Here is a 14,505-nt window from a genome sequence, read left to right on the forward strand (position 1 = left end):
GAGTCAGTACAGATTTGTATGTGAAGCTATTTTGAAGGTGTATGAAGAAGGATTTATTAAACCTTTACAAGCATCACTGCATAAGTAAAGAGCAAAAAACCTATGATATCGATTGAGGAATCCTGTCCTCTATAATGAACTGGCAACGTTCTTTGTGCCATAATACTGCTTGCAGGAAATGATAGTGAAGTACAGCAAAGAATTGACAAAGGACTTTGAAAACTTCAGCACTGTTGCACTTTACGTTGAAACAAAATCAGTCTCTGAAACTCTTCTAACCTTCATCTGTTTGAAGACTTTATTTTCGTGATTTGCTCCGAACAAACCATAAACTGTAAGAACTAATTGTGTTCAGGGTAATCTACGATATTTCATTGTAGTGCCATATACTGTGCTTCTGGTTGAATTGCTACAAACAAGGCTTGGAATTATTTCACCCTGTTTTACACCCATGTCTCTTAAAATGAAAAACAAATGAGAAACACACTAAGCCATGGTCTTTTTCCAGTGCTAGGTTTATTTACTATGTACAGACTCTCACAGTTTTGTTTTTTACAACATTAGCAATATTGCCAATACTAGATAGATACACACTGCCTACTGATGCAGCCCACTTTGTCCTACACCCTTACTAGAGACCAGCTGGTTGTTAGAGGAGAGCTGGCGTCTGTTAACCCAGCAGTAGCTGCATAATGCCCACTTACCAGCATCTTGTACAAAATAATAACAATAAACATTTTTAAAAACCAACATAAAAATAAGCAGCATTTCTTTGACACGGCTTGTGTGTCATACACTGGTGTATTCTGATTCATGTGACTTCAGATTAATGTGATGGGAACTAGTGCATGCATTATGTCTTAACCCCTTAAGTGCCTTGAGACTTACAGCGTACATCCAGTGAAAGGCACTCATGATTCCATGGGGGTGGTATTGTCCTGTCATATTTATCTTAATGGGTTCAGATTTTAAAAACGGCCCTTGGTGCTTAGAATGTGTTACCACAAGGGGTCATGGAAATACCATTCCCTCTTTCCTTATACAAGTACCTGTGTGCTACTCTCTGTAGGCAAAGCACCTCTGCCAATTTAATGAATGAGCATTGTATGCTGCTGTGTTGTAATTACGTGAAAAATCTGGCACATTCCTTCATTCCTTCCAACCAGTAACTTACTAGCATCTTACTATGAAATGCTGGTAGGTCATTAGAAGCTGATACTTTGTTTTATCCTTTTATTGAGAATAGCTGTTTTACTCAATTAGACGTAACTCTTTAATAGCACTGATAATTAAGTTGAACTTACAATCAGTTGTGATTTAATTCCCTTACCTTCTAACTAACTTGTTACGTTCTCATAGTTGATTTCAAGCCATGTTCGTACAGGTCTGCCTTTTGTTTTCTTTTATTTGTTTGGAGGGGAGAAGGGAGGAGAACACTATGAAGTTATCCCAGAAATTAATTTTACTTTCGTAATGACCCCAGTCGCCTTCTGTTATGCTTGTGCAAAATTGTTCCAGTTGGTATGGGTTGCTTCTTATTTAAGTAGGTAGAAGATTTGTAAGAAGTGTCTGTCTGATACAGTATCTGAGCTCATTCTAAAGATGCATAAGTGTCCCAATTTTTTAGTATTTTTCTAGCGTAGGAGAAACCAAGTCAGAAGCAAGGTACCCAGTGTAATATACTGTAAGAAAAAAACAGTCACTTCTTTGACTGCCCTGTGACAGCATAACTTTGTGCCCTCTATTTAAAAGTTTTAATTTATTGTACTGGTTTCCTGAAAATGTTTATCCATTAAATTTTGTTGTAAGCTATATATATAGCATAGAATTAAAATGGAAAGTTCTATGCTAAATAATTTTTAACTATTGAAGAATTATATTGTATAATATACTGTGTTCTATGGACATTTGAAACAGATCAGCTATGAACTATTAAATGAAAAGGGATTCAGGCAACATGAAATCCTGGCTTATGACTTAGTAATGAACATGAACCACAATGCCAAATGGAAGATAGAGTTTTAAATATTTTTAGAAAATAAAATAATATTAGGAGGGCTGTGGCCCTGTTACTTATATTTCTAGATTTGATGCTTAAGTCAATATTATCCCTCAGTGAAAAATAAATTTTACAAGAATCTCTGGATCTGAACTGAACTGAGGAAGGGTAATATGGTAGCTTTAATCTCAGTTCTATTGTAAGCCATTTGCAACAAATAAAAATTCTTTTTTATAATTCTTTAACTTCCACGTGATGAGGTTATTAGCTGAGTTGCTGGCTAGTTAGAAGGTTATATTGAACTCAGCACTTGATGTCCAAAAAGCAAAATAATTCATCCATTATACTGAAAGAAATTTTCTTCATAGTTAAGTTGTAAACAAAAATATCGTTTGTCCTGTTATTCTGAGGGAAATCAGAAACTGAGGTTATAGCAGCATTATATAGCGTTGCTTTGTCACATATTTAAATATTCTTATGTAAAATTGCCAAAGCAGTTCGAGTTCAAAAGTCCCATTTATACCACAATTAAGTGTGGGATATGTATTGGTCATCTGTCATTACTGTTTTGATTACAAACACAGGCAAGAAAAATAGGTCTCTGCAAAATTTTCCTCTGCACTGACTTGTAGTTTATTAACTAGTTGCACTGGGGAAAAAAATGGAACAAAGTACATATTCTTAGTTAATTGGCCATCAGCAACTCAAGTGGCTTTTGACTTCTTCAAAGCCAGGATAAAGGTAACCAAAAACTGCTTGGGAAAGAGATAGCACTGAAGCCTTTCTGCACCATAAGTCAGTCATTTAAATTTTTCTACCTGTTGTGGTATAAATGGCCTTTAAAATATTTTTATACGGCCAAAAAAAGCAAAACTGCTTAATATTTTACTTTGGGTTATGAAGATCTGTATCATCCTTAAAGAGTTTTTTAAAGAAGTTTTTGTATGTTTCATGCTGTACAAAACATGAATGTATCTTTCAGACATAATGACTTATAGACTTATATGTGATTGGTGTTATGACTGTTGGATTTTATGAATAATTATTTTCATACCATTTGATAAGGAAAAATGTTGGGTGGGTGTGGGAAAGAGTATGTTTGTAACACTTCCATGATATAAATCCAGCTAAGAAAAAAAAAAGTAAATTTCATTGTAAATAAGAGCAATATTATTACAATTTTGTGCCAATGTAAAATGTTAAGACTTTTGTTTTTACTTTTAGGTTCAGATTGAAAACTACCATTACCATCTCTTGTTTAAAATGGATCTGAAGGGGTTTTTTTAGTAGAAAGTAGAAAGACATGGGGCTCTAGTGGGGGCTTTGAGTGTTTTTGAGAGCTTTTTTTGGTTTTGCTAAATATGAAATAAGATGCAGGTATTGTTTAATAAAGCACCTACAGATTGTCAGCCAGTCCACTTTGAGAAATACTGCATTAAATATCCCACATAACAGAGAACTAAAAAGTTCATTTATCCTGAATTTGGAAGCATTTGGTATTTTCAGTCACTTGTAGGTCTTAAGCAGTAAAATACTGCTTTTATGTGTTTTATTTTTATTATTCTCTCCCAGTTATGAAAAAGAGAATGCCTGGTTTTTTTTCTCACTAGATTTAATGCTAGCTGACATTTCTTCCACATTTCTCTGTTAAATCTTGAAAGCTTATACGCCATATAGATGAAGCAATAACACTTCTTCTAGAATATCTGATTACAGTGTGGCACACCATCTATTAAAGAAAGGGTGAGAAAGCAGTTGGGACATTAAGGAACATGAGGAGTTTGTTATAGAACTTGTGTAGCTGGCAACTTTCCGTGGAGACCTTCCAAAAAGCTTCTTAGTACCCGTGGAAGGGCCAAAATGCAGCGGATGTGCTGCAGTTGCACTGCCCAGGGAAACAGGAAGAAGGGAAGGTGTGGCATAGAGATGTTGGAGCTCCAGGTATGCTGTGGAGCTGAATTATGTGATATTTTTATGCTTATGCAGTGTCTGTGCAGGTGTGTGGGCGATGTTTGATGGCTCAGGGAATTAGCATGAGCATGAAAAGCTCTACAGATCCACCAATTTCCAAGCAAAAGCAAGGTTGTCCAGTACCTATGCTGTAGTTCTGACTGTAAAGCCACTTTGCAGTCAATCAGCAAGCCCCTCAGGCCTGAGGATAAAGGGAGTGATTTGATTATGGTCCACATGAAAATTTCACATACTTGGACTTCCACCAAGGACAGGAATGGTGTCCTCTAATGCTGGTTGCAGTCTTTTTGTCACTTACATCTCAGGTCCCCAGTTAGCTGGGTTGGGTGTATTTGCCCATTTTAGTACCCATCTTTTGTCTTGAGACTGAAGAAGTTCTTTCCCATTGCTACTTCTAGTGCTAGGATCCAGTATTAAGATCTGGTAAAAAAATACTGATTAACGGTGGATCTTGCATGAATGTGCAGGGATTTACAATTAGTGGTGATTGGGAAGCTGTTAGAAGGAGGAAATGGTTGGTTTGTTTCAGTTTAACTGTTCTGTCTGGTCTCTGTTATCCCACTGCACTTAGACATTGAAACTCACTTGTTTGTTTAGAAGTCTGCAAGGAAGGCCAGTTCCTTATCACTGGATTTTACCTCTGTGCTTGTTACTCCCACAAGTGTCTATCTTTTCATAGGGCTTCTCCAGCTACAAGTTTTGATCTGGTACACAGGCTGTAAGTTCTGGCTGTTGGCTTTGGTGTGTTTTGCTCATTGAGATCTCAATGGTATTAAAGGAGAGATAAATGACTTACTTTAAAAGTATAGTGAAATATTCAAGTTTAAAAATTTAGACATTTTGATTAGTAGCCTTATTTTAAAAAACCACTAAAATAGCTGACTCTAGTCTGCTGTAGTATGAACTATGGGTCACGGACTGGCTGGCAGCTTGTTGGTTGTGGTATTTTGTATTTAGCAAGCTTACATGTTTTAAAGGATAATTTTTTTCAAAATGTTTTGATGTTTAAATAGTAGCACTTTATCTCATGCTTACTACTGACTGAACGTTTGGACAAAATAAATTGGGTTTGGAGAGATGCTTAATGGGTTTCTGTACAGAGATGACTTGGATTACACCCTGGTATGAATGCTTTCTGTTGTTCTAACCATTTCTTGTTGATTGTTCATGTGTTTCTGAGGGATTTTCAGAAAATAGCTATTAATAAGATAATTCTATCATCTCAATTTTCCTGTCTTAAAATGAATATGAAGCCTGCATTTGGGGGGGGAAAAAAACACAAAAAAAAAAAGGAAAAAAAAAAGGTGCAAATAGAAACTTACAGGGTACTTGTAAATTTATCTCTGTGATCTCTCTGAGCTAGCTGCAAATGAGCTATGTTTACTGTAAATGTTTCTGCTAAGCATTTTTTTTAACATTAGATAAATTACCTGGAAATCAGTATTCTTTTTTTTTTTTTTTTTTACTTAACTTATTTGAATTTTGATAACTGAAGATAATGCACAACAAAGTTTAAGGAAGTTGTCACCCTTTTGCACCTAGGCCAGGGGCCCGAGACCTGAGTGAAAGGGTTAAACAGTTTACGTTAAGCTGTTTTGTTCTTTAACTAGAATATATCCACAAGGACTAGACTTTAAATGATCCAGTGCAATTATCTCAGTACGTTGTGGCACCACAGTAACAACCCAGAATAATCTTACAGGAAAATTAAGGTAAGGGAATGAAGGTTTTATCTTATCTAGTGTATCCAGATTTGTTTTCCATTTGGTTTGCTTCATTTACCAGTGATCCCATTTTAACCAGTCAGTTTGGCAGGGCTGTTTGGGGGGTTTTTTTATGTAACAGGTGCTATACTATGTGTAAATACAAAGGGAAGAGTATTATTTAGATCATTATTAACAAGATTAACAGATGGTGGCAATATTTTTGCCAGCTACTTCTGGTAATTAATTTGCATTTCCAGCTGTGGCTTTCAGTTGTCAAATTTCATCTCAGTTTCATACTGCTGAATGATGGACTGCATGTGTGGAGTAAATCGTCTCAGAGTTAAATAGCTCTTTTGTTGTTCTAACTCTTGTGTATCTTTATTAATATTGAGGGGGTGCAAAGGCTCTTCCCATAAGTAGACTTCTGCCTATAAATTTGTTTAAAAGCACATGAGGGGGAGGGAAAAAAAAACAAACCAACAACCTAAATGCTCCATCTTGGCTAAGCAGCGGTTGATGGGAGACGATGGAAACTTGAAATTGGTCAACACTGGACAATGTGAAAATAAATCAGCTTTTGTCACTGCAGCTACTGTATGCTTTAAAGGGCCTTATGTATTTGTCCTCATTTTGATAAAATGAAATTTCTTGCCATTAAAATTACACACTAACTTCTACCGAAAACCAGCAGTTCCCACGATAAATATGCTAATTAACATTTAACAAGTCTTGTTTTAGTCTTAAGTAAAATTTCATTCTATTATGTGAAAAAATGCTGTTATGCCTATTTTGTGGATATATTTAATTTCAGTTGACAAATAGTTGTCTAGGTACAGACTTGAAAATATATATATAGTTTACTTGTGGATCTTAATTGTTTAATTGCAAAATAAAGATGTGCTTTAGTAATTTAAAGTTTAAATTTTTTTTGCGATTTTCTTGCTATTGTACACATGGTTTTGCTGTGCCACATTTACATGTGTCCAATGCCAGATAATGTTCACCTTGTATTTTCCTTCTTGACATTGTATGACATAAATATAGCCCTATGGATTGTGCACTAGAAGAGGATGCTAAATTATCAGGAATTAAATTGCTTGGTTAAAGCATCAGCCCAAGTTTTTGCCTGAAAATATCTAAATACTGCAAGCTTTGCTATAATGGAATAATAACTTCTAAATTGTCTTGTATACAGGGAGTGTATTGGAGATAATGTTCAGTAGAGATTATAATCTGATCAAAAAGATGAGGGTATGATAAACACTGATGTAAAGAACAAAAATTCCAGATGGAAGCTCGTGATGAAATGGTTGCTGCCAAAAAGTGAGGGGATGTTCAAAACAAAAGTGGGTAAAGATGATGGAAGGACTTAGAAGGCAAGACAAAAATCTCAGGAGGGATGAGAGTCTGAGACCCCGATATGTTCTTAATTCCACTGATTAATACAGGACTTTAAAGAGAGGACAAGGTGTTTGGATTTGAAGTACAAAAAGATAAACTAGCGGGAAAGCACTTTAAGGAGAACAACAGACATAAGAAGAGGCATTCCTGTAGGAGGAGATTTGTTTAAAACTGGAATAGAAAGATTGGGTATAAGACAAGTGACAGATAACACAGTTGAATGAGTACATACTTGGACTGTATCTGAGTAGCAAAAAGTGAGGAAAGAGTAGACTGTAATTACAGGAAGAGTAGCAAGAGGGTGGTGTGAAGCAGAAATTGCAAAAATGAGCAGCTAAGTTTTTGTGTCACTGAAGCTACAGGAAGGAAATAATCTTGGTACCAGCATGGGAGCTTGTGAATGACAGAGTGGAAAGAAACTCAATTTGAGGAATAGTTGAAGATGGTTAGAAAATTTAGGGACAATGTCCAAGAATCAGGGAATTCCCCAGAATTCTTGGTCTTACAGGAGAATGTGAATTGGTGTAGACTTAATAGCAAGGAGACTCCTATTTACCTGACAGATCTCCACTACAAACTAAGCATCTTTGATATACAAACGATTGATTAGTTGATCTGCACTGAGAATCATCAGATATCTGCAAATACTCAAGATAAATTATTTTTCCACGTTAATACAGTTAAGATTTTGTATGGTTTCTTTGGGAACTTTATTGCAAGCTCCCACAGGTATTTCATGACAGCCGACTGAGAGCAAGCATAGTCCCTGCTCCTCTGATAAAAAGTATCTAAATTCCCCCCCGTTTTGTGATTCACCTTTTTGAATAAATAACATGAATCTCACCTTTCCTCAAAGCTCGCCCTGCTCCTCCCAGCGGCAGGAGAGTGCTCTGTTGTCAACACAGACATTTAGTAAAATCAGCTTGTTGCTTCGTCAACAAATAGTGGGCAATTACCTGGCAGCTTTTTAATACTCCCCCCCCCCGTTTCAATAAATGACATCACGGTAACTCGATATATATTGAGGCACTGGAGCTGAGCTGTTAAGATGGGTTTCATTATGCCACTTCCTCTACCTGCCAGGGACTGACCGGGTGTCTCAGCCCGCGATTCAGACCTGAGCATAGAAAATGCTGTGTTATCTTTAGCCTAAGTATCTGCTTTCCCAGACTATTAGGTAGGCTGGATTCCCAGTTATCCTGGGATTTTAAAGGGGTCTGGAGCTCCTTTACTCAGAGCTTTGTCACTCAGCTGGCACTACGCACTGAGAATTTATATTGCCTTTCCTGAAGTTTTTTTGAGGTTTTCCTCGAGTACTGGCTTGGACACAAATATTTATGTAATAAAAAATAACACAGTGAAGTGCCGCCCTCTAATTGCTGCCAAGGAGCGGGGCTTGTGCCCCGGGGCTGGAGTAACACGTAAGAAAAGAGATGGAAGCGCGGAGCCCCGGCACAGGCTGCGCGTCTGGCTTTGAAGGACTTTAAAATACAAACTGCATTTTGTAGTCGCAGCCTTAGTTCAGTGTATAAATACTAACAGTGTTCGTTTGTAGACGGCTCTGCTTTATTTAATACACTGCTATAGCCAGTGTTTAAATATAGGATTTTCTTATAAATTTAATGGTTTAAGCGCGCGTTTGCCTGAAGGTTCCAGTTCCCGCTGGGCAGCCGAGGACTGGTCACAGTCCTGGCCGAACCGCTGAGGGGAAACCTCCACGCCGCATTAGGAGAAACTCCAGAACTTCTAGGAAATAATCTGAAACACGTTCTGAAGGCTCCATCCCCAGGGGTGCCCCATCCCCCGGGGCCACCCCATCGCCCCCACTCCCCGCCGCGCGGCGGCCCCCCCCGGGCAGCACGTGGTCCGCGCCGCGCCCCCCCACCCCCTGCGGCGGCCCCTCCGCCGGGCGAAACCACCTGGCACGGGCCGGGGGGCGCCCCTTCTCCACCGGGCTCCGCCCCGTTAAAGAGGCGATGCGCTCCCGGCGCGGCGGGAAGCAAAGCGTTCCTTCTCCCGTCCGGCTGCCGCCCTCCCTTCCCGCCGCCCTCCGCCTCCGTCTCCGCGCCGCCGCCGAGCAGGAGAGCCCGGCAGCCGGAGCCGCCAGGTGAGTGAGCGCGGGCGGAGGAAATGGCAGGCGTGTCGCTGCCCGTTTAAGGGCCTCCCACGTCGTTCCGCCATGTCCGGCGGCCCGGCCCGGCCCCTCCCGGGGCTCCCTCGCCGCCCCTCGCCCGCCCCCGGGGCCTGGAGGAGCTGCCGCGGGGACGCTCCCGCCGCCCCGCAGGTGAGCCCGGCAGGTGAGGCCGCCGCGGCCCCCGGGCGGGGCCGGAGCGGGGCCGGGGCGTTATGTAAGGGCAGGGGCGCCGCGGCGGGGACGGCGCCGGGCGGGGCCAGGTCTCGGCTGGGGTGGACCCTCGGGCTCGGGGCTGACTCCCCGCACAGCTCCGGGTGTTTGCCGGGAAGCGCCGTGCCCGAGGGTCTCTCGCCGGTCTGGCAGAGCCATTCCTGCAGGGAAAGCTGTGAGCGCGGCTCTGGGGCGGGAAGGGTCGCTTATCGCTTGTTTTCGATGGGAGAGGTGGAGGGTGTGAGCCAGGGAAGGAGCCGGTGGTATGTAGTGCTTAGTTGATTCCCAGCTGTGGAAGATCACCGTCTCGGAGAAGCTCGCGATGGCGTTTGTATTAATGAGAGATTGCAGAGAGTAGTAGGCGATCTGCACGATCGCTGTTTTTTCTCCTTAAACGTACTTTCATGTAGTCCCAGAAAGTCACCCAACTACCGCTCAAGGTCTGAGCTGGGTTTTTTCCAAAGACTTTCACAGCCAAAGACTGTGGGTGTTTAAATCAAAGTGAAAATCTGTTTGACTCTTTGACACTTCTTTGTCAAAGTCTGGGATTTCCTAAGAACTTTATTCCAGGCTCTCTCTTTTTTTTTTTTTTTTTTTTTTTTTGTTGTTGTTGTTGTTGTTGTTGTTGTTGTTGTTGGGTATACGGGGGTTTGTTCATTTATTTGTTTTGTTGGGATTTTTTTTTGTAAAAAACTTAACTTGTTCCTTTTCTCTCTTGGATTCTGTAGCAAAGATGCTGAGCTTTTTTCGCCGCACGCTGGGACGCCGGTCCATGCGTAAGCATGCGGAGAAGGAAAGGCTGAGAGAGGCCCAGAGGGCTGCCACCCACATCCCTGCAGCTGGGGACGCCAAATCCATCATTACCTGCCGAGTAGCGCTGCTGGACGGGACAGATGTCAGCGTGGACTTACCGGTACGAGTGATCCAAGTGTGTTTTTGAAATACACTTGGCTTCTGTTACTCTGATGTGGATTGCTGTTTGCAAGTTAGCTAAAGGTATAGCTCTTTGCTCTTGGCAGCCGACTCCTATGACTTGGTGTTCACTAAGTTACTGCTCATAAAAAGATTCTAAAAGAATAGTTAACTTTGTCATTCACTGCATCTTGAGAGTGTTTTGCTAGATGTCATCATGCCTTACACACTGAACACTTTCTAATGTTTTTTAATGTAATTGTGGCCAAGGCTTAACCCAGAGAGGGTAACCTGTTGAATGAATTGGCTTTTCTTTTTGGTGAGCTATGTATCTTGACAAAGAAGGTGAATCTTTTGGTGTAACCTGTTGAAGAGGAGGGATGAGCAGAAGTACTAGCAGGAATTTCTGTGTGGACTGTGTTTGGTTTTGTGTCAGAGATGGATGCAATTTTTAACGCTAACTTGAGATGGGAGAGGAAGAGGAAAAATCTACTTCCTTCCCCTCCTCAGGGCAGATTATATAGTAGGGATTGTCTCATAGCATGGTGCTTTATTGGGAGTGAGGTGTTAGCCACTGTTTTACATTTCTAAAGCTTCCTTAATATGCACGTGCCTGTTCTGCTTGCCTAATTAGATACCTGGTTTTGGCCAACAGGATGAACAGTAGCACCAGAAGTGATGTGCTCTGTTTTTCCATTACCGTGTGTTATAGTTGCTAGTGACTTGTTTTAAGCTCGCGGAGCTGAGCATTAGGAAGTTAGGAAGGTGTGGATCTGTGAGACCTGACTAGTTCCAGAGGATTTTGGCTGCAGTCACATGTGCTGGTGTTGGAACTGCTGACTAGAAAGAAAAGCCATTTCAAGACTGGCTGCTCCACACAGCCCTTTCTTCCCTTTCTTATTTAGTCGTGGAGTGTTTAGGTAGTGTGAGGAAGTCAACTTGTTGATTAAGTAATGTTGTTGATGTAGTGAGCAGAAATAACTTGTGATATCCAGAACCCCAAATAATCTAGAGGTAGAGAAACCCTTTGGCATCTTTATTTGCAAAATGACTGCATAGATAGGTGTTTATAGAGGGCAGTAAAATTAATTTGTAAATCTCTGAAGCAATGTAATGAATATATCCAGTGCTGCTTGGTGCCTAGGATGTTTGATTTGAGGCCAGGAATGCCCACAAACACTTTATAGCAAGAGTTACCACTTTAAAAAGTACTCAAGTTTAAATTGGTGTCTCTACATAACCAGAGCAGTAATCTTTGGAGCTGGAGTTGGCTCTGTAGGCAAATTCCTGGCGGCTCTAACAACATTTCTAAGGCTTTGAGGAGCATAAATTGAACCTGAAGAGGTGTCACAACCTGCCACCTGGACTATAAATCTCAGCCCAGGGGGCAGTAGTAACTATTTACTTCTACAAGAAACTCCTTTCACTCCAGATTTATTTCTTTAAAAGCCAGTATAGACTCTTGACTGTGGACATCTGAGTTGTGAGTAACAGTAACCAATCGTGCTAAATTGACATATTTGTCCAACATGCTAATTTGACATATTGACGATGCTGTAATTACAGCGCATCGTCAGTGGTTGACATGTACCAGTTTCTTCAGTGATTAAAATATAATAAATTAAAAGTAAATTAAATGTTTCATTTCAAACTCCCTAAACTCCCTATTTATTCTTGTTTCTCCACTTGCATCATTCATATTTTGGAGTAGACTCTTAAAAAGGAAAGAAAAAAAGGGTAGGGGAGACAGGGGATGATGTGGGGAGTACAAAATCCTGGCAAAACAACATCACTTTCTAAAATGTAAAGCTTAAATTAAAAATACGTGTGTATATACTTTTTTCTTTTACAAAAACTTTCTTTGAGAATCTTTGTGCTCTTTGAGCTAAGATCTTTTCCAAGACTGGTGCTATTACTTCGTTGGCAGTAAATATGCTTTAAAATGAACTCTTTCTCTCAAAGAGGTGCCCTCTGGTCTGCCAGTTTACTTGTGCACAGTCATGTTGTCTACCTAAGCGCTGTGAAATTGTTTTATTGAAAAAAATAAATAACAGAACTTTTCTTAAGAATGAGTCGTTTAGCAAACAGGTTAGTTCACAGCCAGAGAAAGGGTTGTCTTGACAGGATTGAATGCCGTACCTTTTTAAATCAATGGCTACACAAATACTTTACAGTGGCATAAGTTGTTGCTGCCACAGGAAGAAAAGATGTTGCTTTCGTTATTGCGTTTGTCCTTGTTTTCTCATACCCCTTGGCAGAAGAAACAGTTTTTTAGCAGCCAGGCAGTAAGCTAAGTCAAGAAAATGCTGGGGCTGAAAATAATCGGTATAATTTTGTTATGTAGTTTCCAGCTGGAGTGATTCTCCAATCTGGTTCCCCATGTGCCTCCCCAAATGTGGTGAAGAAGCATTTAGAGGTGATACCAGGCTTAAGTTTGCTCAAAATACTGTTGAGCTGTATTCTTACAGTGAATTTGCTACTGAGAAGAGTATTATGGATTTACAATCATTGATATAATTGAGCCTGAGATTGCTGAATTTCTGCTTAATTTTTAATAGAAAAGGAAAGGCAAAAACAACAAGGAGCAATGACAAGGGACGTTAGCATGTAAGCCAAACCCATTTCAGAGTCATTAAGCAGCAAAGACTGATACTTTACGAATATTGACAGTGAGACAGAAGGGACAGGTTGTAAATGATGCAGCTGAAATTTAATTTATTGAACACAGAGCCAGGATTTGAGCAGTAACTCTGCTTTTTGTCCACTGATCTTATCTTTGGTGTCTGTCAAGCCACTTATTTTTTTGCTTTTTTATGTCTTCTGTTGTATTTAATTAGAAAAATGCCTGACTTGAACTTTTTATCAAAGCTGCAGTCATACACAGTACATACACTGGATTCTTTGCAAGAATCTACTGCTTTTGTAGCTATGTCAGTGACTGAAGAATGTTAGTGTCATGTATATTATTTACTGACGCCTTGGTATGTTCAAAATGGCAGGCATGACCTTAGTGTGAGTTATCTGTGTTCTTCTGGGGCAGATCGAAAGGTGTCAGGTTTTTTCCCACAGCTTCATCTCAGATTTAAAGTTGTGTTTTGATCTGGTAGTTTTCCTCATCTGTTACTACTCTTTTGAAGCTTTATGTTTCTTCAAATGGATTCAGCTGTTTTTACAGGCTTATGTGCTTTGTGAAACACTAAGAAGCTTGTTACTTTGTTTCTCGTTAAGAAGTTTTTATAAAATAGATGTCTGTAAATGCTGCTGCTGATGTTCATTATACATTCTGCTTTTCTGTTGAGTTCAGCTTGAACAAAAGTCAGGTTATGCTTTTTCTTCCAATTATTTAAGATCCATGGGTGGAATGTTTGCTGAATAGTATGAGTGGTGAGAGGACAAGAACTCTGTTTTGCTGACATCTCTTATCTCACTTTTCGTCCTGTTCCCATGCAAAACTAAACTACATCTTCCCCCACTGCACCTCTGGAATTCCCAAAGCTCAAAAGCCATGAACAGCCCTGGTTTATTACCTGAAGATTCCATCAGCTCAGTCATACCAATCTGGTCTGTAAAGGGAATCCCTCAACAGCTGGAACACTGGCTCTCCTGGTGCTCATGGTTTGTGAGGAAAGACAGGTTGGTGGGGGGGAACTTGAAAGCTGTTTTTATCTGGGGTCACCAACAACTTACACAATAATTGGGAATAAAAATGTTTGTCAAGAATTTGAAATGAAGTGCTATTTTGAGTAATGGAGAGCTCCAGAGGATTTAAAAATCAAAATATTTTAAAATTAAGTATTTGCTTTCATCAGTTCTGTGCTATCTACAGTACTAATTGGGAGAGGAAAAGGATAATGTAAATGGGGGGAGAAATGGTAACATAAATAATGTAAATAAGTGCTCTTGGAATATGCACCTTTTTTAAAATTTTTTGATTGCTTTCTATGGGGAAACAAGGTCAGCCTTACAAGAGAGACAGATAGTAAGTATAGGGTTTTATGGAAGCAGAACTGTACTTTTTGGAAGCCAGTGGTGTTTCAGTAAAAAAACCTGACCCTGCCTAACCCACAATTTACATAATCTTCTCATGGATAATGGAGTGTTAATTGTATTCCAGTTTCTGTATGTGCAACCTAAGTTTTAGGTAAAAGCTTCCTGGTGGTGTAAGATAAAAG

General features: G+C 40.0%; 2 protein-coding genes across 10 annotated transcripts in view; both read left to right on the plus strand.

Annotated features, from left to right (window-relative positions):
- The window catches only part of PTPN4 (protein tyrosine phosphatase non-receptor type 4), a 112,049-nt gene extending 105,451 nt beyond the window's left edge, over positions 1–6,598 (plus strand). For all 3 annotated transcript variants that reach the window (XM_048309987.1, XM_048309990.1, XM_048309992.1), the window contains one exon: positions 2–6,598. In XM_048309987.1, coding sequence (XP_048165944.1) covers positions 2–88 — 87 coding nt within the window. In that variant the 3' untranslated portion in view covers positions 89–6,598. The remainder of the gene's footprint in view (position 1) is intronic.
- Positions 6,599–9,027: 2,429 nt separating this feature from the next.
- Positions 9,028–14,505, plus strand: part of EPB41L5 (erythrocyte membrane protein band 4.1 like 5) — a 55,154-nt gene continuing 49,676 nt past the window's right edge. For 3 of the 7 annotated variants that reach the window (XM_048309993.1, XM_048309995.1, XM_048309994.1), the window contains exons 1-2: positions 9,285–9,374; positions 10,150–10,334. In XM_048309993.1, the coding sequence (XP_048165950.1) occupies positions 10,155–10,334 (180 nt within the window). In that variant the 5' untranslated portion in view covers positions 9,285–9,374; positions 10,150–10,154. Of the gene's footprint in view, positions 9,185–9,279; positions 9,375–9,492; positions 9,597–9,790; positions 9,862–10,149; positions 10,335–14,505 lie in introns of those variants that run through there. The other 4 variants (XM_048309997.1, XM_048309996.1, XM_048309999.1 and 1 more) reach the window with 4 other exon arrangements.

The sequence above is a fragment of the Corvus hawaiiensis genome, chromosome 7, assembly GCF_020740725.1.
Source record: "Corvus hawaiiensis isolate bCorHaw1 chromosome 7, bCorHaw1.pri.cur, whole genome shotgun sequence".
Taxonomy (NCBI): domain Eukaryota; kingdom Metazoa; phylum Chordata; class Aves; order Passeriformes; family Corvidae; genus Corvus; species Corvus hawaiiensis.